The sequence below is a fragment of the Pongo abelii genome, chromosome 15 (genome assembly GCF_028885655.2).
Source record: "Pongo abelii isolate AG06213 chromosome 15, NHGRI_mPonAbe1-v2.0_pri, whole genome shotgun sequence".
In the NCBI taxonomy this organism is placed as follows: Eukaryota; Metazoa; Chordata; class Mammalia; order Primates; family Hominidae; genus Pongo; species Pongo abelii.
The window spans coordinates 73,332,899-73,357,389 of record NC_072000.2 but is presented as its reverse complement, the minus strand read 5'-3'; the positions used below and the strand labels follow the sequence as shown (position 1 = coordinate 73,357,389).

At 39.9% G+C, this 24,491-nt stretch overlaps 1 protein-coding gene across 7 annotated transcripts in view; it reads left to right on the top strand.

Annotated features, from left to right (window-relative positions):
• The window catches only part of DCAF5 (DDB1 and CUL4 associated factor 5), a 100,795-nt gene that overhangs the window by 31,676 nt on the left and 44,628 nt on the right, over nucleotides 1-24,491 (top strand). For 5 of the 7 annotated variants that reach the window (XM_009249192.4, XM_009249196.4, XM_009249194.4 and 2 more), the window contains 3 exon segments: nucleotides 2,349-2,385; nucleotides 3,302-3,441; nucleotides 5,092-5,221. In XM_009249192.4, the coding sequence (XP_009247467.3) occupies nucleotides 2,349-2,385; nucleotides 3,302-3,441; nucleotides 5,092-5,221 (307 nt within the window). 7 annotated transcript variants of the gene reach the window in all.

Below are 24,491 nucleotides of genomic sequence, written 5' to 3'. Positions count from 1 at the left end.
CTGAGTGAAAATTTCTTCTTGTCTGCTGGATTTTCTTTCTCAGTTACGACCATTCACCCAATTATATAAGCTATTAGGTTTAACTTTAAGAAATTGCTGACAATTAACCATTTTCAACTTTAAAAAGTAGCAGTTTCACATGGTTCATTCTACCTATGATCTTGGAGTCATCCTCAAACCTGCCTTTCTTACATTTACACATCTAGTCTGTCACCAAGTCCTGTCAGGTCTATCTTGAAAACCTCTCATACTCATCCGTTAGTTTGGCCTGGATTTTTGCAATGGCCTTCTGTGATTTCTGTTACCACTCTCTAATCCTCCTTTGAATTCATTGCATACACAAGTTTACTTTTAAGAATGAAGACTGGACCATGTGAACCATTGAGCCTACAGTGCCTGAAGAATAAAGTCTAAACCCCAATCTATCTGTCTGGCCTGACCTCCCTTCCCTGAGTTATAAACTGTAGCCCACCAAACTATTTGTCATTTTAAGAATGCACTGCACGGTACTATTTTGCCCTTGTGCCTTTTATTCATGGTGTTCTTCCACCTTAATTGTCCAGTCCCCACCAATTCCCCTAAGCCTTTCATTGGTAAGAGTTTTGAGTTATTTGAGTTTCTCTTCAAAGGTCTCCTTCTCCATGTACTTTCACCCTGCTTATGAAGGAAATAATTGACCCCATAGCTAGATCATATTGCTACAAAGCAAACCCTCTTGTTGCTGTTAGTTGTTTGTCCAATTGGACTGTTCTCAAGTCCAATTGGAGTTCTCAAGGACAGAGTAGAATCTTATTCTTTTTAAATACCCAAGACCTAGCACTGTGCCTGATACCTAGAAGGCATTAGTATGGGTTTACTGATTTCATTGGTTTGTACCCACAATAGAATTTACAGCCAGGCGTTTGTTTAAGATGCCCTGGGGCATATCTTTACTGCTACTTTTGCGTTCTATTTAAGTGACTGTTGGTTGTGCATTTTAGCATAGAGTGGGACTTTTTTTATGTTTTGTCTTCTTATATTCAGGTTTTAATTTTTTTGCTATACAAACCATTTGAAGGCAGGACTACACATATCATGAATACAATTTATATCCTTTGATAGAATAAGGAGAAATACAAGATTAAAACTTTCACATCATTTGGAATCACAGTCATCAAATTTTAATGCTATAAAAGATGATGAGGCTGGGCATGGTGGCTCACACTTGTAATAATCCCAGCACTTTGAGAGGCCAAGGCAGGAGGATTGCTTGAGCCTAGGAGTTTGAGACCAGTCTGGGCAACATAGTTAGACCCCAACATGTTAGATCTCTACAAAAAAAAATTTTTTTTTTAATTAGCCAGGCATAGTGACACGTGCCTGTAGTTCCAGCTACTAGAGAGGCAGCGGTGGGAAGATTGCTTGAGCACAGGAGGTCAAGACTGTAGTGAACCATGATTGCACCACTGCACTCCAGCCTGGGCAACAGAGCAAGATCCTGTCTCAAAAGAAAGAAAGAAAAATTTTTAAAAGACAGAGCAAGATCCTGCCTCAAAAGAAAGAAAGAAAGAAACATTTTTAAAAGACCATGAGGATAGAAATACTAACAAACATTTATTGGGGGCTTATTAAGTGATCAGCCCTATTCTGAATGCTTTTACAGATGTACTCTTATGCTTACAATTACTCTATGATGTTATTATCCCTATTCTGTAGGTTAAAAAGTTAGGTCATAGAAATGTTAAAGATTTTATTGCAGGTCTCATGATTAGCGAGTGTTCTGCTGAAAAAGAAAAAAAAATAAAGCTAGCGAATTGATTTGCCAATGATCATTTAGTGTTTTCCTTGATGGCCACAGTTTTGTTTTGTGTTGTTTCCCTCCACTTTTTTTTTTGAGACAGTCTCTCTCTGTTGCCCAGGCTGGAGTGCGATCGTAGCTCACTGCAGCCTTGAACTCCTGGCCTCAAGCGATTCTCCCACCTCAGCCTCCTTAGTAGCTGGGACTTCAAGGGTGTGCCACCACTCGGCTAATTTTTTTATTTTTATTTTCATAGAGATTGAGTCTAACTATGTTGCCCAGGTTATAGCCACAGTTGTTTTTTTTTTTACATCATCCACTGGATGATACATGTTGGGAACTGTTACTATGTTATACTTGGCTGCCATTATTTTTAAAAAATTCTCTGTAAGAATGTCCTATCCTTCTTAAATTATTTCTATAAATCTTTTTTCTAGTTAACACTTCTGATTTGTATTAGCATTGGCTTTGTTCATATTTTTTTTCCCTGAAAACTTAATAATACTAAATTGTAATGTGGACAAGGGCCACCTTGCACGAATGATCAAATGTCTGCTTTTTTCTTTGGCAGGAAATGATGAGCAAGTTATCCTCCATGATGTTGAAAGGTAAATAGATTGGTGGTGTGTGAAGGTGATTGACTTTGTTTTTCATATATGAAGAGGCAAATATCTCTTTAGACTAAAATAGTTTTTGTTTTTTGAAAAAAACAACATGAAACCAGCTGTTCTTTTCTAAAAAATATTCCTACAATAGTTTGAAATAAGTAAAGTTTTGATTTAAAAAAGAAAAAGGGTTTTGAAAGTTTTGAAAGTTGGTATGAGAGTATACTTTTTAGGTGAAAATTTAAAACAAGAGTTTAGAAGAGAAGGAACCATAATATTTAAGAACAGTAATAGCTAATATTGATTGAGTTCTTACTATGTGCCAGACGTCATTGTAAATGCTTTGTACATATTCATTCATTTAATCCTCACACTCATTTTCTAAGGAGATATTATTGTGATTTCCGTTCTAGATCAGGAAACGGAGGTACAGACATGTTAGATAACAGAAGGTCAGGTGGTACTAAAACCTGAACTTAGGCTATCTGGCCTCAGAGCCATGCTCTTCATCACCATGCCAGATTGCTAGGAGACCCCTCTTCCACCCTGTTGGCATCAGACTTGGCTGCTTTAAAGCTTTCCCTTGCTTTTTGAAAATCAAGTACGACCCCCAAATCTGTACACAAGCAGATGCATTCTGTAATAAATGAAAATACAAAACTCAGCTATTGAGTCACTTTTAAATATGCTTATTTAGCACAAAAATTATAAAATCTCTAAAAAGACTCCTTAATAGTACCTTTTTTTTAACCTGAAAGTTGACTACCTACCTTTCAGGAAATATAATATTTTTTGGGTTTAGCTAGGTTGACTTTCTTCTAGAAATGGAAAAGATGGCACCCTTGGTACCAAAGTGCTGGGACTCTGCACTATGCTTGTGTGTATGTGTGTGCCTCTGTCTTGCTCTCTTATCTCCCAGCAGTGAGACACTGGACGTGTTTGCTCATGAAGATGCAGTATATGGCTTGTCTGTGAGCCCAGTGAATGACAACATTTTTGCCAGTTCCTCAGATGATGGCCGGGTTCTCATTTGGGACATCCGGGAATCTCCCCATGGAGGTAGGGTCACTGTGCAAAAGACTGTTGGACTGTGTTGAACAGTTTGATGTTAGATTCATTGAAGATGCGATTTATTACCTCAGTATCTATGTGCAAGTGATGTCAAGGGAAATGAAATGTGAAACACTCACATGGGGGCATAAGAGGTCTTTGGAGGCCTTATCCTCCACCTAAGTACTCAGGAGTGAGGCACCTTCGCCAGTCCTTCTCCACCGTCCTGTGACTCTCCATAAACCCTTGTACCTTGGTGTTTAGTGCCCCGAGGAGCAGAAGTTGTGGTGCTGACATGTAACTATTCTTGATTATTTACAGAGAATGGGGGCGTTATGCACTTTCCTGCATCCTAGTTTCAGGCTTGTTATTTTGTTGAAAGAACCACCGAATCTCAAATTACCTGTGTATAGGATCTTAAAATGATGGCAAATAAACTCTATTTAAAGGGGATTGTCTGTGTGAGTGCCTCCTCTGAATGTGCCCTTTGACTCTCTGATGTGTAAAATGAAGAAGTTGCTTTGTTGACTTTCTCTGAAGTTCTTCAGGAAATGCATCTTCTCAGTTCATTTCCTACAGAGAGATTTCTGTAATTCTACCTGACTTCAAAAGGCCCCTTCCTCTAGTACCAGCCTTAGTGCCACTGCCATACCCACCCTGGCCTTTAGTGCAGATTGTAATGATCACAGCTGTGTACCTAAATTTACTATCCTGCCTGCTTTGTCTGGCAGGATCTGGGTCTTTTAACTTTTCTATATTCTAAACATTTTACATTCTGGGCTGTGCTCATTATTTAGGTTCAGGCTATAAGAGAAGCTTGTTTTTAGGGTTAGGCAGGTAAGGTAGCACAAAGTAGCAGCTGTGGTCGAGTCACTGTGGGCTTGGTAGGTGAAATTCTCCTTTGTCTGAACTGCCTGATGACAGAGATGACTGAGTGCTTTACCTGCTCAGAGACCTGTGAAGTACTGCATATGGAGGTCATAGACTGAGAAGTGCTTTCTTTGTGTTACTCTAACAGGTCCCATAGGAGTATATCCTGCTAGGTAACTAAGTGGTTTCTTCCTCACTTGGAACCTGCTAATTTTTGTAAAATGATGCAGGGTTTCTAGATGAAGTTGATTACAGACTGGCTAGATGTTAGGGAGCATTGTGAACCAGAAGAGAAAAACCACACCATTGTGTTTCACCACGTCTTAATTTTGTCATTGTTTTTTTTTTTTTTATCGTCATCAAATCTGTATGTGGTTTAAAAACTTTTCTTAAACTAATACAATTGGATTAAAAGCATAATAATCCTACCAGTAATTGGTTGTGAATTTTTTCAGCTCATGTGGAATTCAGTTTTACTTACTGTAAAATGGCTTATTTTCCCATTTTTAGTGGCCATTTCTGTTTTGTCTCAAGATCTGATAGCTGCTATATGTATTTCTGGGTGTTATAGTTTAAAATGTGGTTAAATGTGTTTACCTTGCTATGTATAGGACTCATGGGGACCTTGTGAGTAGGGGTGACTGGTGGGATTATGTGCTGTTTTGGGGCTCCAGGCCGTTGGAGTGGTTATTAAAGAGTGCTCCGACCTGTATTCACATTCCTGATTATCTGCCTGCCGGCGGCCCAGAGGTACCTGGAGTGAACTGATTATAATTTTTCTTTCCACAGAGCCCTTCTGCCTGGCAAACTATCCATCAGCCTTTCATAGTGTCATGTTTAACCCTGTGGAGCCCAGGTTGTTGGCCACAGCCAATTCAAAGGAAGGAGTGGGACTCTGGGATATTCGAAAACCTCAGAGGTGAGCCCCCTTTATTCATAAGGTGTTAAAACTTTCCCCTGCCTCATTTCTCAGGTAATGTGACCAGCCAGTAAGTGTTGTAAGGACCTCTTTGGCAGTTATCTCTGCTGGGCATTTCTTAAGATATATAGTGTCTCTCAAGCCAGGAGAGCTTGTTTCCAAGGAATAGACAGTGACAAATCCGTACTCCTTGCTGAGGAGGAATCATAAACAGTAATCTGGACTGTAGACAGGGTCAGTTTTAGGCAATTATCTGAAGTAGTCAGAGCATCCTTTTAGTATTGCCTTCTCTCTTCAGACCCAGGGTTCCCCAGATGCACAGGAGCTCTTGGTGTGGGGTGGGTGGAGGGGAGGAGGTAGAGGTGGAGATTTGCCAAACTTGTTGCTGCTGAGCCAGGGGTTCTTAAGCCTAGGTTGGAGGGGATCCCTAAGAGGGCTTAAAAAATACTGAACTGCCAAAATTATATGAAAATTTTATATTGTATATTCAAATAAGTGCATTTTCTGTTTATCAAAAGGACTAATGACCTTTATAGTGACAACAACAAAAGGTTAAGAGCCATTGCACTGTGGTGTTCAGGACCTCATGTGTTTCTCCACATGGCACTATGAAAAGAGCATACTTAAGACAATCCTGAATGATGGCATGAATCACTAATGGGGGAATCTCAGGCATCATTAAAGGATGTGGGAATGGGGGTGAGTAGCAGGCTCTTTTATGTTCCTTAAGTCCCGTGGGGGAGGGACTACTTTTTATGGCACCTGTACATAAAGTTGGCCATGCTATATTAAAAAACTTCCGTGTATTGCTAGCTAGCTCCTCTGGAAATTCTGCATAGACGTAATTTCCCACTTCGTAAAGCAGTGTTGCAGAAGAATATCATGGAAACTAAGTGATGTTATAATTTATTTCATGGGCCTCAGATGAAAGAAGTAGTTAAGTACAGCAGATTATCTTCCTTGATGATTTTTACTCCTAGGTGATTCTCTCCATGGGGCAGTAAGAGATGGTTGGAACTATTGTAGCAGATCCGTGTAGCCCAGAGGGGTGTCCCTGTCATTGAGCAGGGCTCCCTAAGCTTCCTCAGGGCAGCAGAGATTTCTCCTGCCCCCTCTGTTGCATAGGCACCTGGTTCTTGCTTTTACAGTCTATTGAGATGTGTGTAGTGGCAGGACCCCTGATGTGCCTTTGCACTATGAACTTTAGGAGGCTTGCTGTCTGCCAAGAAGACAATTGTGTTCATCTGCAGTGTTCTCTGCTACTTCAGGCTCTTTAGGAACAACTTTTCTGCCTCATCCATATTACAAAAGGCAGAATTTGGACGAACTACACCAGCCTTCTCTCAGCCTACTATCTCTCCTACTTATAATTGCAATGAATAGCTGGCAACTGGAGTGGGGCACTGAGCTATTCATCTCCAGTGGAAAGCTTGAGTAATTCATGGTGTCTGCAGTGTCTTGAGAGAGGAGGGGAGTGTGGATATTTTAATTCTCCCAGTTCTCTCCCATTCTCTTCCACCAGTTTCTTACCGTGCGTTATATGGGCCCTCCCCCACTTTCCACTTGTCTCCTCACTAATAAATATAGTTTCTTTCTTGTTAAAAGAATTGTAAGTGATGATGATTATTGTATTTTTACAGTGACATTTATTGGTTTGGGGGTTTTATGCAGAAAAAAATAAAATAAAAACAAAAAAGAAAAAAGTTCCATCTCCAGATTATCTCTGTTACTTGTATGTTTTTAAAATGTTTGTCTATCAATACAGTTCTGCTCCTTTCTAGTGTCTGTAGTCACTCCAGAGGTAACTACAGTGAACAGTTTCTTATCTTTCCAGAACTTAATGTATATACTACTATGCATATGCATCCTTTAAAAAAATTGAGACAGAAGGAAGCATGTAGTAGTACTCACTGTTCTCGATTTCTTTTTTAAATTAACAATATGTTTTGGAGCCTTTTTTCATACCAACACTAACAGATCTAGCCCCTTCTTTTAATGACTGTATGGCATTCAATTTATATGATGTACCCAACAACCAGGGCTTCTTGTTTCCAGTTTTTGGTCATTATAAACAATGTTACATTTAACCTGGTTATACATCTATCTTGGCCTACTTTTGCAAAAATATCCGTACGGACTTGCTGCATCAAAGGATGCATGTTTTTAAATTTTTGATAAAAACTGTCAAATTGTAGCCCCACCACCAAAGGCTGCACTGACTTACAAATCTACCAACTGTGTATAAGATTGCATGTATCTCCAGACCTTCACCAACACTTGAACTATTGCTAGTATTATGGGGGAAAAATGATGTCTTGTTTTGAGTTCTTCTTCAATTATGGGTAAGGTTTTATAGTTTCTTTGATAACCTATGGTTTTCAGAGCCCATATAGGAGAAAAGTTGCCCAGTAAGGCTAATTGGCAATCATGACTAATTTCTTTTTGGAATAAAAGAAGGAGCATAGTGCCATGGGGCCTAGGATGTTTTTGCATTTATTTCAACTCTTCTGAGGTTCTACAAGGTTTTATGGGTGTCAGGCAGAAAAGGGGGATGAAATATCCTTGGAACTCTTCTTAACTTAGCATCCACTGGAGTTTGGGGATGAAATTACAGATCTTTTCTGTTAGAATTCCCTCAGTACAAGTTGGTTTGGGGGAAGAGAGCGCCCTTTTTCTTTTCCATGCAGGATTAGTTATGCTGAGTTGCAATAGATAATTTGTCTCTTGAGCACAGCTGCCTAGAAACCCCAACCTAGATTTTGGGGCAACTCTAAATCTGATGGGAGGACAGGCCTGGAACAGGAAAGAACTTTTTCAGGGATACTTCAAGTGTAGGGAGAGATTTTAAGGAATTTGTGACTCCCTTATAACTGCAGGTAAAATTGTGTGGCTTGTGTTTCTGAGTGAACACATGTCATATTTTTTCTAGGGATGGTAGAAAGTTTTTACCAAGTTCTTGTAGAGACCCTTGACTCCAAAAGGATAAGAGTTGCTTGGTGTTCTGATTACCCTAGGTTTTAAACCTGTTGTGGTTCCTTATCAGGTTTTTAAATGACTTCTAGTTTGTAATTGCACAGGCATGTGGGTGAATTCAGGGCCTGCTGTCCTAGAAACAGATAATCTCCTTGGAGCAGTGATGAGGGTCTCATCCTGAACACCTTCTCCTTCCTGGCTTAACCTATGTATTAGTCAATGCTTGAATGATTTCCCTGTCTTACCCCAAGCCTACACTATACCTCTCCACTTGGTAGCCTGAAGGTATAGGAGGAGAGTCACTTTTGTTCCACTGCTGCCCTGAAATAAGCTGATTAGAGGGCCGGCTGGCAGAAAAAAAAAATGTCAGCTCTAAAGAAGACTTTAATTATAATATGATCAGACTTCCTCATTGTACAGATTAAGAATAAGAAACTAGCCCAGTGAGGTAAGGGGAGGAAGAAGAGCTTGATGGTTTAGTATAGGAAGTGTAGGCTCTGAAGCCATACTTCTTGGTTACAAATCCAGGTAGTACACCTTAATAGGCATGTGATCTTGAATAAGCTACTTCACCTCTCAGTGTCTCATAATGATAAATAATAACTAACATTTATTAAGCATTACTTGCCATCTGAGTATTGACCATCATATGAATAATTACCTCATTTAATCCTTATGATAACCCTATGAGGTAGGTTCTTTTATTCTTATTTTATGATAAGAAAATCAAGGCATAGAGAGGTGAAATAACTTGTGTGTTATTTGTGTGTGTGTGTGTGTGTATACATATATATCATCCTTCCCCTTTCCCCTGTTTTTCTTTTTCTTTTTTTTAGTTTTTATTTTTAGAGACAGGATCTCACTATGTTGCCTAGGCCTCAGCCTCCCGAGTAGCTGGAATTATAGGCATGAGCCACCACACCCAGTTCCCTCTCTTACTAAATCCAATAGGGTCCCTGTACATTCTAGTTTTCTTTCATCTATGCCTCCTTACAATAGAACTTTTTCAGAATTCCTCTCAAATTTTTCCAGTATGGACCTGTCATATTCTGAAGTCTGAGTCCTTTAGACTTTCTGTCCCTGAAAGTTAGACCCTTTTTCACTGTCTCATGGCCTAGAACCTGTTCAAACTTCTTACCTTTTATAACCCTGGAAATCTGCATATACTATTTATTTTGCTGCAACACTTTAGAAAAGAGGTTGTAAACTAGCTGCCTATAGACCAAATTCAACCCACAGAGATATTTTGGTCTACCTGATATACTAGAGTTTGAAAAATTACAAAGTAAAATTGCAGTTTCTTACATCTCTTGAAAAAGACAAAAGATCTGATATTGTTGGACCTTTATTCTCATATGGCAATAGTCAGCCAAAACCTTTATGATGTTAGTTAAGGGTCCCACCACTTCTTGATGTCTTAATACAGGTGTATCCCTCATTTACATTACTTGCCTGGCCCTGTAGACATTGGAGTTGGAAAGTTTTGCTTTAGGGATTTTAGTGGTGATGAGTGGTCACTGGGGAGGAAAGGCTTGAGTGTAAGTGACTGGATAAGAGAACATTTCACACTTACAAGTGTACATTGCTTGTTCTGACAAGGTTTCATTTATTTCATTTAGATGATTTCTGCTGTTTTCACAGGCAACCTCCTTTCTCACTGCCAATGTCCCAGTTATATCTATCTTGGGCTGTTGCAGTGCCCTCTGAACAGTTTTCAGAACTGAGATCCTCTAATGTCTAGAGAATTCAGGAAAAGCAAAAGTTTCCCCCGCTCTCACTCTACTTGTCTCATCCTTTTCATTGCCGGTTTTAGCTGTCTGCTTACTCACCACCTCTCTCCCTTCTAATCTCTTTATTTTCTGTCAGGAACTGTTAGTTCTATGACAGATAACAGCGTCTTGCTTTGACAAGGATAATAAAGAGAGTGTTTTTTTTCCCGCTCAATAATAAAACTGGGGCAAGCCGAGAATCCCTGTAAAGACTTACAAGATGGTGCTTTCACTTGTCGTGTAAATGATACATCTGAAAATGGGCAATGAGAGCAAGTTCCTACTATCAGGGGAAATTGCTCTTAGGTCTTCTCTGGGTTTGGGGACCTCTCACTTAAATGTCTGTTTTTTGGGGCCTGTGCCAATCCTACTTCTATAGAGACCAGATTAAATGAAACTCTGCCTTCTGAACAAGCCAGACAATCTCTACCACATTGCATTTGAGGGTTTCTCGTACCATTATAGGAAAATAAAGCCCAGGGGCTTAATGTCAAAGGCTGGAAAAGGCACTCATGCTCTGATGTTTGTTGAAACTTTAATGAATGAGGCTGCCCTGAATTAGCCTCCTTCCTTTCAGAATTCAAGGCCATCAGGGTAGACAAAGATTTCTTAAATTTCTTAAACAAAACCTCAGAAGCACTATACATCAAAGAAAAAATTGACACATTGGATTTCATTAAAATTAAGAACTTTTGCTTAGCAGACACCACTTTTTTTTTTTTTTTGAGACAGGGTCTTGGTCTGTTGCCCAGGCTGGAGTGCAGTGGCATGATCATGGCTACTGCAGCCTTGACCTCCAAGGCTCAAGCAGTCCTCCCACTTCAGCCTCCCAAGTAGCTGAGACCACAGGCTTATGGTATCATGCCTGGCTAATTTTAAAATGTTTTTGATAGAGACAGCGTCTCTTTGTGTTACCCAGGCTGGTCTCGATCTCCTGGGTGCAAACAATCCTCCTGTCTCATCCTACCAAAGTGCTAGGATTACAGATGTGAGCCACCACGCCTGGCCAAAGACACCATTAAGTAAGTGAAAAAGACTGGGCACAGTGGCTCACGCCTGTAATCCCAGCACTGTGGGAGGCCGAGGCAGGTGGATCACGAGGTCAGGAGTTTGAGACCAGCCTGGCCAACATGGTGAAACCCCGTCTCTACTAAAAAAAAATATGAAAATTAGTGGGGCGTGGTGTTGTGTGCCTGTAATCCCAGCTACTCGGGAGGCTGAGGCAGGAGAATAGCTTGAACCCAGGAGGCGGAGGTTGCAGTGAACCGAGATTGCGCCACTGCACTCCAGCTTGGTGACAGAGTGAGACTCTGTCTCAAAAAAAAAAAAAAAGTAAGTGAAAAGATGAGCCAAGAACAGATCAGAAAAAAAAAAAGCATAATACATATATTGAGTAAGAATATCCAGAATTTATAAAGAAGTACAAATCAGTAAGTAAAAAACAAAAAATCAATTTAAAAAATGAGCAGAAATGTTGAACAGGTACTTTACCAAAGAAAATATCCAAATACCCAATAAGCATTTGAAAAGTACTGAACTTTATCACTCATGAGAGCAGTGCAAATTAAAACCACAATGAGTGTCAGTATACACCTAGAGTGTTTAAAATTAAAAAGACTTATGGTATCAGGTGTTAACAAGGGTATGGACCAACTGAAACACTCATACATTTTAGGTGAGTATAAATTGGTACAACCATTAGGGAAACCTATTTGTCAGTATCTACTAAAGCTAAACACCATAACTCCATGACCCAGCAATCTCACTCTTAAGTATATCTAAGAGAAATGAGTACCTATTTCCACCAAAGACATGTACAAGAACGTTTACAGCTGCTTTATTTATAATAGCCAAAAGCTAGGAACAATCTAAATATCCATCAAAAGAAAATGGAAGATGGATAAATAAACTGCGGAATAGCCATACAATAGAATATTACACAAACGTAAATAAACAAACTATAAATATACACATTGACATGGATGAATCTCACGGTCATAATATTGAATAAAAGAATTCAAATACAAAAGAATCTCTACTGTGTGATTCCATTTGCATGATGCTCAAGAACAGGCAAGTTATGGAAGTCAGAATAGTGGTTACCTCTGGGTAAGGTATTGACTAAGGAAGGCATGAGGGAAACTTCTGGGGTTGTATATCTTGATCTGGATGACAATTTCATGGTTGTATACTTATATAAATTTTTACTGAGCAATGCCCTTAGAATTAGTGCACGTTTTACTGTATTATGTTGTATCTTTTTTTTTTTTTTTTTTGAGACGGAGTTTTGCTCTGTCTCCCAGGCTGGAGTGGCGCGATCTCAACTCACTGCAAGCTCCGCCTCCCGGGTTCACACCGTTCTCCTGACTCAGCCTTCTTAGTAGCTGGGACTACAGGCTCCCGCCACCATGCCCGGCTAATTTCTTTTGTATGTTTAGTAGATATTGGGTTTCACCTTGTTATCCAGGATGGTCTCGATCTCCTGACCTCGTGATCCACCCGCCTCGGCCTCCCAAAGTGCTGGAATTACAGGTGTGAGCCACCGCGCCTGGCCTGTATTATGTTGTACCTTAAAATTTAAAAAAAGAATCCAAGGCCACTGTTGTCTTCAAGTGGGTATTTATCTTCTTCCCTACGATTCCAGTGGCTGTGGCAATAACACTGGCTCTTTACAGAGCTGCCTTAAAGGGACAAAAGAGAGAGCGAGAAGAGTCAGGTGGACCTAGAAATTTTGGCGGTATTATAGAAAACTGCAACAGAAAAGCTGAAGATAACTGGGATTTGCTCGTCACAATGATTAGCTTTAGTCGGGGGCATGCCTTCTGGTTATTAAGCTACTCCCTTCTTTCTGTCTTCTACTCACCCATCTTTACCATACGTAGGTTTACAGTACTCATGCAAGTGTTCTGTCCTCTGAACTCCTTAATAAAAAGCTTGCTTTCTCCCAAGCACTGTATTCCTTTCTTAAACTTCTTTGTTTTTTTATTAATGTCATCGTCTGTCTTATAATCATCCTGGCTGAAATCTCAAAGTCCATTTGCCTCTTCTGCCTCTCCCTCCCTCTGCCATAAACATCTTTGCTCTGTGTTAGTGCTTGGCCACTCTTTTCATTCCTTAAATCCCTACCCCATTTCAGACCCATTTCCCTCTCTCCATAAGGTTCTGACTGCACTGGCTCCTTAGCTTGCGTCTCTTCTCCCTTTGCGCCACCCCCCAAAACACATACACATAGAGGATACTTTCTCCTGTTTTCTTGATTTTTCTTTACGTGTTCACGTCATAGTTACCAAGATCAAATGGTAATCCATCAGGGAAAACTTCCTTGCTAGATCTCTCTGTTACATACTCTCTTAAAGATGCTTTTACTCACCATGTCCCCCAGCACCTGGCACTATTTTGGCACAGAGTGCATGTTGAATGAATGCAGCTGTCCGTAACTTCTAGAGGAAAGGATCTCTCCATTCAGAATCTCTGTAAAGTACTTATGATCTGTGGCATTCATGTTGCACATTTCAGTTGCTGCTTTTGCCATCATTAGTTATCATATGCTATGTCTTGTCTCCAGGTAGGCCAGTATTTGTCTTTGATTTCCTTCCCAGTGCTCAGGAGCTGCTTCACAGAAAGGAGGCATTTGTCCTACTCTGTATTATTACTTGTGTTTTTCTATGAATTTTTAAGGGTAGGTACGTGTTTTATTCATCTTTAATCTCTAGTGCCTAGCACAGTGCTTGGAATATTTTGGAAACTTAGTAAATATTGAATGAATATATAGTGTTATACTCATCCCAAAATAGTCAAAGCTAACTTTTAGAAAATACTTTCAAAGCTAACTTTCTATAATGTTTATGGACCTGTTAATCCCTGAGCATAATGACATGAATCCAAATGTTGTATCTCAGGAATAAATCCTTAGAGGAGGTGTAAGGTTTCTTGCTGGGCTTTGAATGCCACCGTCAATTAGATATGTGGCAGAGAGCCAGATATTCTGGTGAAGTTGCTTTGCAGCTTTTAAGCCACAAGGTGGAGGTGTAGAATCAGTTTTGTCCACTGGAGGGCACCAGGTCACTGGTTTCCTAACCCAGTGATTCTCAAACTTTAAGGGGCATCAGAATCACCTGTGGAGCTTGTCGAAGCACTCCTTCCTGGACCCCGTACCTAGCGATTGAATTGTTGGTTCGGGGTGGGACCTTTGATTCTGCCATTATTTAGTAAATACCCAGGGCGATTTAGCAATTTTGTTGGTCTTACAAGATGGAAGCTCTGGTTAATCGGAGAGGTCCATGTTGAATTTGCTCAAGTTCACTCAGACCCAGGGTCTTTGGGGTTTAGGCCAGAGATTACTGGCGTCCATTCCTTCTCATCAGACACAAATATCTTTTATGACAAGAGACTTCGCTTCAGACCAGAGCATCTGGGGAATGCCTGGTAAATGGAGGGGAGCTCTGCAAACAAGTATCATTTCATATTCTTCCTTTCGTATTCCCCAAGTCCAGTTATTCAGAAGTAGATAATATCAAAACCTAAATCAAATGGACTTTGTTATTTTATTTTTTATTTATTTATTTATTTATTTATTTATTTATTTATTTATTTTTTGAGACAAAGTCTTGCTCTGTTACCCAGGCTGGAATGCAGTGGCGCAATCTCGGCTCACTGCAGCTTCCACCTCTTGGGTTCAGGCGATTCTCCTGCCTCAGCCTCCCGAGTAGCTGGGACTGCAGGCATGTGCCACCATGCCCGGCTAATTTTTTTGTATTTTTAGTAGAGATGGGGTTTCACCATGTTGGCCAGGTTGGTCTTGAACTCCTGACTTCAAGTGATCCACTCATTTCAGCCTCTCAATGTGCTGGGATTACAGGCATGAGCCACCGCACCTGGCCAACTTTCTTATTTTAAAATCAAATGTTGACTTTTTCTTCTTAAAAATTTGTATGGTAAGACTTTTTTTCAAATATGTGTAAAAGTAGGCTGGGTGTGGTGGCTCACGTCTGTAATCCCAGCAATTTGGGAGCCCCAGGCAAGGGGATTGCTTGAGGCTAGGAGTTCAAGACATGCCTGGGCAACATACACCCTATCTCTACAAAAGTATTCTTTTAAAAATTAGCCAGGTGGGGTAGTGGCAGAGTCTGCAGTCCTAGATACTGGAGAGGCTGAGATGCAGGAGGATCACTTGAGCCCAGGAGGTTGAGGCTGCAGTGAGCCATGATTGCACCAGTGCACTCCATCCTGTGTGACAGAATGAGACCCTATCACTAAAAATAAATAAAAATTTAAAAAACAGTTAAGGTGGGCACAGTGGCTCACGCCTGTAATCCCAGCACTTTGGGAGGCCAAGGCGGGTGGATTACCTGAGGTCAGGAGTTTGACCAGCCTGGCCAACATAGTGAAACCCTGTCTCTACTAAAAATACAAAATTAGCCGGGCGTGGTGGTGGGCGCCTGTAATTCCAGCTACTCGGGGGGCTGAGGCAGGGGAATTGCTTGAACCCGGAAGGTGGAGATTGCAGTGAGCTGAGATCGCAACCATTGCACTCCATCCTGGGCAAAAAGAGTGACACAAAACAAAAAACTGATAAAAGTAGAATAGTAAAAATAAGATTTACCTATTCTGGGTATTTCACACTATGTATAATTATTCAGGGTTCTCCAGAGGAACAGAACCAATAGGATATATGTATATATAAAAGAGAGTTTATTAGGGAGAATTGGCTCATACCGTTATAAAGGTGAATGATAGGCTATGTGCAAGCTGAAGAATGGGAAAAGCCAGTAGAGTGGTCAGTTCAAGTCTGAAAGCCTCAAAACCAGGGAAGCCAACAGTACAGGCTTCAGTCTGATGCCAAAGGCCCAAGAGCCCCCAGGAGGCCACTGGTGCAAGTCCCTGAGTCCAAAGGCAGAAGAACTTGCAGTCTGATGTCCAGGGGCAGGAGGAGACGAAGCAAAGCATCAGGCTTGGAAAGAGAACAAGGAACATCAACAAGCTGAATATCCCCCTTTTTCTGCTAGCTTTGTTCTAGTTACACTGGAACAATGCCTGCCCACATTAAAGGCGGGTCATCTTCTCCCTGCCCACTGACTCACATCACAGTCTTCTCTGGAAACAGCCTCACAGACACACACAGCAACAATGCTTCAGCAGCCATGTAGGCATGCCTGAGTCCAGTCAAGTTGACACCTAATATTGGCCATCACAATATGTGACCTTCTGTCTGGTTTCTTTCACTTAGCATCGTGTTTTTGAGATTCATCCACATGTATTAGTGTCTCATTCCTTTTTATGGCTAAATGATATTCTATTATATATACATTACACAGATATGAATATACACATTTTGTTTATCCATTCATCTGATGATAGCCATTTGGATTGTCCCATCTTCTGGCTATTGTGAATGATACTATCATTAACATTCATGAACAAATTTTTTTTGAGAACGGGTTTTCAATTATTTTGGGTATATTACACCTAGGAGTGGAATTACTGGATCATATGGTGATCCTATATTAAACTTTTTGAGGAACTACCAAACTGCTTTCCATAAAAAGATAATTTAAAAAAGCATAGCCACAATATTATTCCACCTAAAAAGTAACAATAATTCCTTAATACCATCTCATATCTAGTTGTTACAATGGTTTTTGTGAAGCAGGACTCAAAATCCTTACAAAGCAATTGGATGATTTGACTTCTAAGTCTTTTTTAGTTTGTAGGTACCCCTGTCTCTCACTTTTTTTTTTTTTTTTTTTTTTTTTTTTAAAGACAGAGTTTTGCTCTTGTTGCCCAGGCTGGAGTGCAATGGCTCAATCTTGGCTCACTGCAACCTCCACCTCCTGGGTTCAAGCGATTCTCCTGCCTCAGCCTCCTGAGTAGCTGGGATTACAGGCGCCCGCTGCTACACTCGACTGATTTTTGGTATTTTTAGTAGAGGTGGGGTTTCATCATGTTGGCCAGGCTGGTCTTGAATTCCTGGCCTCAAGTGATCCACCCACCTCGGCCTCCCAAAGTGCTGGGATTATAGACGTGAGCCACCCAACCCGGCCATCTCTCACTTCTTTTGCGTGCAACTTATGTGTTGAAGAAACTGGATTATTTGTCTTATAAATTTCTTATATTCTAGCTTAAGCTGATTGCATTCTTATACTGTAATTTAGCATGTTCCTGTGACTCAGGTTTTTCCCGTAAATTGATATTAGATCTAGAAGCTTGAACAAATTCAGGTTTGATTTTTTTAAATGGGTACAAAAATATTTCATTGATGATGTGTGTATCCATAAAGAAATTAAAAATGCCTAGTTATCTCTGTGTTTGTTTTGAAATACTTTGACAGACTTCTTAGTTTAGCTTTTTAAAATACAAGCCATGCTGGTGAAGATGTGGAGAAACTCAGTCACTCACATATTGCTGGTGGGAATATATAATGGTATAGCCACTCTGGAAAACAGTTTGTAGTTCCTTTATAAATTAAAGATGAGCTTACCATATGACCCAGCAATTTCATTCTTGGATCTATTTCTAGGAGAGGTGAAATTTATTTCTATACAGAAACTTGTACATGAATGTTCATAGCAGCTTTATTCCTTATAACCAAAAGCTGGAAACTACTCACATGTCCTTCATTAGGTGAATGTGGTACATTCATACCACAGACTACTACTCAGTGATGAAAAGGAACTAACTGTGTTGATACAACTTGGATGAACTTTAAGGAAATTTTGTTGACTGAAAAAAAGCCAATCTCAAAAGAGTACATGCTGCATAATTCCACTTATGTAATCCTCATTAATGATATAATTCTCAAGATAAGTACAGATTATTAATTGCCAGGAGTTAGGGATGAGAGTAGAGGACAAGTTGCATGAGGGAGTCTTGTGATGGTACAGATAAATATCTTAGTTGCAGTGATTGTTACATGAAGCTATGCATGATGTACATATACAAGCTATACAAGTGAGTTTCCATAGCATAGTGGTTATCACATTCACCCAACACAAATGAATGCATGCATAGCTGATAAAATCTGAATAAATTCTGTGGATTGTGCCAATGTAATTTTCCTGGTTGTGATATTGTACTATGGCTATGCAAGATGGTGGTAACGTTGGAAGAGGCTGGGTAAAGGATGCACAGGACATTCTTGTACATTTCTTGTGTCTTGCTCTGAATCTGTAATTATTTCAAAAGAAAAAGAAAAAAATACAAGTAACAGGTAATAATGTTCTCCTTTTAAAACTGTCCACAGGCTAAAGCCCCCTCTGACTACCTCTTCTAGTCCTGGTCCTTCATGTTTTCTCCTGGGGGTAGTGAGTATTATGAGTTTATAATATATGCTTCCAGAACTTCTTCTTGGCTTTTATATGCTTATACATGTACCTGTAGAAAAATATATGGCATTATTTCCATATGCTTCTATGTTTTTCACACAAATAATATGCTACTATATAATCATTCTACAACTGGACTTTTTCGCTCATGGGTATGTGTTGAGAATTTATCCATATACACGTGTGTTCTGCATAACGATGTTTCAGTCAGTAATGGACTCACATATATGACAGAAGTCCCATAAGATTATAATGGAGCTGAAAAATTCCTGTCACCTGGTAATGTAGCTGTCGTAATGTTGTAGCACAACACATTCTTCATGTGTTTGTGGTGATGCTGGTGTAAACAAACATACCGTGCTGCCAGTCGTATAAAAGTGTAGCACATACAACGATGTACAGTACGTAACACTTGATAATAAACAGCTGTGTTACTGGTTTACCTGTTTATTGTGTTTCTTATAGTTATTTTAGTGTATATTCCTACTTACTAAAAAAAGTTTACTGTAAAGCAGCTTCAGGCAGGTCCTTCAGGAGGTATTCCAGAAGAAGGCGTTATCATAAGAGATGATAGCTCCACGTGTATTATCGACCCTGAAGACGTTAGTAGAACAAATGTGAAGGTAGAAGATAGTGATATTGATGATCCTGACCCTGTGTAGGTCTAGGCTAATGTGTGTGTGTGTGTGTGTATGTGTGCGCGCGTGTGTGTGTCTTTGTTTTTAACAAAAAAAAAGTTTAAAAAGTAAAAAAAAAAAAAGAATAAGGATATAAAGAAGGAAAATGCTTTTGTACAGCTGCACAATGTGCCTGTTTTAAGCTAAGTATTATAACAAGAGTCAAAAAGTTAAAACAGTAAAAAAGTTTATAAAGTAAAAAAGTTATAGTAAACTAATGGCCAAGGCGCGGTGGCTCATGCCCGTAATCCCAGCACTTTGGGAGGCTGAGGCAAGGATCACTGGAGGTCAGGAGTTCGAGACCAGCCTGGCCAACATGGTGAAACCCTATCTCTACTAAAAATACAAAAATTAGCCGGGCATGGTGACATGTGCCTATAATCCCAGCTGCTCAGGAGGCTGAAGCAGGAGAATCACTTGAACTCGGGAGGCGGAGGTTGCAGTGAACCGAGATCACACCACTGCACTCCAGCCTGGGTGACAGAGTGAGACTTTGTCTCAAAAAAAAAAAAAAAGTTATAGTAAACTAAGGTTAATTATTGCAGAAAGAAAAATATTTTTAAATAAATGTAGCGTAGCCTAAGTGTATAATATTTATATAGTCTATGGTGGTAGTGTACAGTAACATCCTAGGCCTTCACATTCATTCATCACTCACTCACAGACTCACCCAGAGCAGCTTCCAGTCCTGCAAGCTCTGTTCATGGTGGATACCCTATACAGGTGTACCTTTTTAAAAAATCTTTTATACTGTATTTTTACTGTGGCTTTTAAATGTTTAGATATGTTTAGATACACAAATACTTACCCATTGTGTTACAGTTGCCTATGGCGTTCAATGTTCCATATAATAACATATAGTAACATGCTGTACAGGTTTGTAGCCTAGGTTATACCACATAGCTGGGGTGTGTAGTAGGCTATACCTTCTAGGTTTGTGTAAATACTCTCTATAATGTTTACACAACAAAATTGCCTAACAACACATTTCATAGAACATATTCCTGTCATTAAGCGATGCATGACTGTATTAACATATCCAGATTTATCTTCTTTTGCCAGTTAAGAATTTGAGTCAACCTTTGACTCTCTGTTGCGTCAGCTTAGGTTTTTCTTCCAGGAAGTCTTCTGTGACTACTCCCACTCCTGTCTCCCCAGTAGAGGGCAGTTATTCTTCCTCTGTCCTCTCATGGCACATCTTCCCCTTATTACAGCACCGTTCATGGAAACAGTAACATCTTTGAATCCATGTGCGTGGCACAGTGCCTAAGATAGCAGGTATTCAATAAATATTTAAATGAAAGTATGCATGAATAAATGAATTACTGAATTGTAGGGAAGGGTGTGAAGTGAATGACTTAGATGAATCCTTCTGGCCCTGATGCATTGCAGTCTGATGCTGTTCTTTTTAATAGGTGGAATAATCCATCTCCACAGCATATTCTGTGAAATCTTGTTGAACCAAGAAACAGAAAAAACTTGCTTCTTCTATTTCGGCTGCTTGATTGTGTGGTCAGGGCCAAGTCATATAATTACTCAGGACCTTGGTCTCCTCCAGTGTAACATAGGTTGATGTTACCCACACTAACATAGGTTGATGTTACCCACACTGTCTATTTTATAGGATTATTGTTAAGGATTAGATGATATGATATACATGAAAACATTTTGGAAATTAAATTTACTGAAGAACTTGTTGCTTCTTCAGGGGTATCTATGTTGATATAATCCCTTCAGTGAATTCTTTGTAGTTTAAACTTTCTATCTTGTAATTCCAGGTTTGACCTTAAGTTTTATGTGTTGGGAGTCACATATTTTAGATAGGGACTTCTTAGTATACTCTCAATAATAATCTTGGCTTCTTTTACCCATGAATTTGCCCATATATAGAAGACTTTCCAAGAACACTGCTAATGTTTCTGGATTATGCATAAAATACTTGTGTGTTTTGAATCTGTTTTCTATTCTGATCACTTAACTTTCCCATTTGTTTATGGATACTTTGGAAGTGGGATGGTGGATCTGTAGAAAGAAATAAAACTGAGTGTAGTTTCAGACCTAACTTGGTGACTATGTCCAATGCTAACCAAGGGAAACTTGTTTGGTATCTAGAAATCTACCAAAGGAGGGATATTATTTGCCCTCATTGAAAAGGATGGTAAGGGACACTAAGATTTTCAGAGTCCTTTGAAAATTTTTGTTTGAGTGTTATTATATGGATTTAAAATAATGACTGAATTTCAAATTTAGCATTTGTACCAGAATCCTATGGGTCAGTTTATTATGTGAGGTTTCCATTAAGAGGCTCTCTAAATTCCCTATTCTCATACTTTTCTCAAAGCTTTCTTCCATGGACCCTTTTTAAAAGAGGGAGTATATGTGAGAAGACATTTCCTTCTGATTATAGAAGAAGTTTATATTCATTGTAGAAAAACTTGGAAAATAAAATGAAAGCTATAAGGAAAATAAAAATGACCCAAGTTCTATAGTCTAGTTAATGTATCTTCTTATTGATATCTGTATATCCATCAGTATGTATAGTATATCACTATCTATTTTTGAACATAATTGGGTAGGACATGTATTTAATACCTGCTGAATTCACTGGTCACTTTCTGAAACATGATAGATGAATCTACTTTCTTTTAACTTGTAATTGGCTTCCTTTTAAAGCTTAATTAATTTTCCTTTTGAACTTCTTTTCTGCAAATATCAGAAACTTTTTTTTTTAATGTTATTTTATTCTTTGAGACAGTGTCTTATTCTCTCACCCAGGCTGCAGTGCAGTGGCTCAGTTGATCCTCCCACCTCAGCCTTCTGAGTAGCTGGGACTACAGGCATGTGCCACTATGCTCGGCTAATTTTTGTATTGTTTTTTTGTAGAGACAGGATTTCACTTTGTTGCCCAGGCTGGCCTCGAACCCCTAAGCTCAAGCAATTCTCTTGCTTGGGCCTCCCAAAGTGTTGGGATTACAGGCATGAGCCACCATGCCCAGCCAGGAACTTGCTTTAAAGTCTAAGATATAATTAAGATACTTGTTTACCTGTTAAATTATCTTGTTGGATCCTTACATGTAGCACATGGATGAATTTGACTCACTTAAAGGATGTATGGTGACGTCATGGCTTCATGTGAGATGTAGAGACCTGGATGGTCATTGACAAATCACTGTGGACCACAAATCTCCACCTATGCACCTATGTAGGAGGACTTTGACTCAGATGCTCTCCAAGCTTCCTGTTGTTTATCTGATTTTATGCTATTGTGCTGCTTGCCCCTCGAGATCAGGTTTCGTGGGTAGACAAATGTTAAGAGCCATGTGAATCTCGATGGAGCCTGTTTTTGCTTTGTTAGTTGTGTGTGTGTGTGTGTGTATGTGTGTGTTTTGAGACAGAGTCCCACTCTGTTGCCAGGCTGGAGTGCAGTGGTGCAATCTCAGCTCACTGCAACCTCCGCCTTCCAGGTTCAAGCGATTCTTCTGCCTCAGCCTCCCAAGTAGCTGATACTACAGGAGCGCACCACCACGCCCAGCTAATTTTTTAAATTTTTAGTAGAGACCGGGTTTCACCATGTTGGCCAGGATGGTCTCGATCTCTTGACCTCATGATCTGCCCACCTTGGCCTCCCAAAGTGCTGGGATTACAGGCGTGAGCCACTGCACCAGGCCTGTTAGTTTTGTTTTAAAAATGTTTTAAGTCAGTGTTTTTCTTTTCTTCTTCTTTTTTTTTTTTTTTTTTTTTTTGGAGACAGAGTCTTGCTCAGTCGGCCAGGCTGGAGTGCAGTGGTGTGATCTCGGCTCACTACAAGCTCCACCTCCTGGGTTCATGCCATTCTCCTGCCTTAGCCTCCTGAGTAGCTGGGACTACAGGTGCCTGCCACTACGCCCGGCTAATTTTTTTTTTTTTTTTTGTATTTTTAGTAGAGATGGAGTTTCACCATGTTAGCAAGGATGGTCTTGATCTCCTGACCTCGTGATCTGCCCGTCTCGGCCTCCCAAAGTGCTGGGATTACAGGCGTGAGCTGCCGCGCCCGGCCAAGTCAGTGTTTTTCAAACTGCTGCTTATGATCTATTAGATTGTTCATTCAACAGCTGATTATCAAATGCCTATTATTGTCTGGCACCGTTTAAGCATGGGATACACAAAAGATATAAAAGCTAATCGTCTAGTGGGAAAAGACAAATAAGAAACAAAATAAATATGTAAAAATATATGGTATGTAAGATGATGATTGATGCAGTAGAGGAAAATGAAGTGGGCCATGGAGGAAGCATTGGAGAAGTTGTATTTCTGCATAAGGTGTCAGGAAAGGCCTAATTGAGGAGGATATTTGAATAAAGACTAAATGAATGAACCATGCTCAGACCTAGAGAGGAACATTCTAGGCTGCAGGATCTGTAAGTACTATGGCTCTGCAGCAGAAGCATGCCTGGCACGTTCTAGGAGCAGTGAAGAGGCACCATGTGGTTGAAGTTGAATAAGGTAAGAAGAGAGTCCTAGGAGGTGGGGTCACAGACATAAAGGATGAGGGTAGGGGGTATTTTCTAGGGCCTTGCTGGCATTGTAAGGAATTTGGTTTTTACTCTAGTTGAAATGGGGAGCCGCTGGAGGGTTTTCAGCAAAGGAATGATAGGATTAGATTCATGGTTCAGCATCTCCTCTGGCTGCTTTGTTAAGGATAAACTGAAGCATGGGCCAAAAATGAAAGCAGAGACAAGCTAGGAAGCTCTTTCAATAATCCAGTGGGTGGCCGGGCGTGGTGGCTCATGCCTGAAATCCCAGCACTTTGGGAGGCTGAGGCAGGCAGATCACTTGAGGTCAGTAGAGTTCAAGACCAGCCTGGTCAACATGGCAAAACCCTGTCTTTACTAAAAATACAAAAATTAGCCAGGCATAGTGGTGCCTGCCTGTAATCCCAGCTACTGGGGAGGCTGAGGCAGGAGAGATGCTTGAACCTGGAGGCGGAACTTGCAGTGAGCCAAGATTGCACCACTGCACTCCAGCCTGGGTGACAAAGTGAGACCCTGTCTCAAAAAAAAAATAATAATAATAATAACAATAATCAGTGGGTGATGAAATCAGTTTAGATGGTCACAAGTATTTCTTAAATAAAAAATATAGAATAGAAAGTGCATTGCATATAGTAGGTGCTAATTATTGTTTAATGAATTTATGCTAAATTAACGTGGGTATATGAGGATGCAGTATAAAATGTACTTATTATGAAGGGTTACTATAAAAAAATTTTAAAGCTATTGTTCTGAGGCATTCATATTATTGCCAACTAGAGGTGATTTTGGTTTTTGGACATGTTCTTAATGAGTGGCTCCTGTATGAAACAAGCTGTTTTCCTGTAATCGTGTCTCATCAGTCAGCAGTTGGAGGAAAGGATTCTTTCCTTGACCTTTCTCTCTTCTCTTGTTTTCAATTGTTTGCATAAGAGTTCTTTTTAGAAAGTACCAAATCACGATTTTTGTTTTCAGACCCTCTTCTGCTTAGGATTTTTTTCCAGACTTTTCTTCTTTCCTCT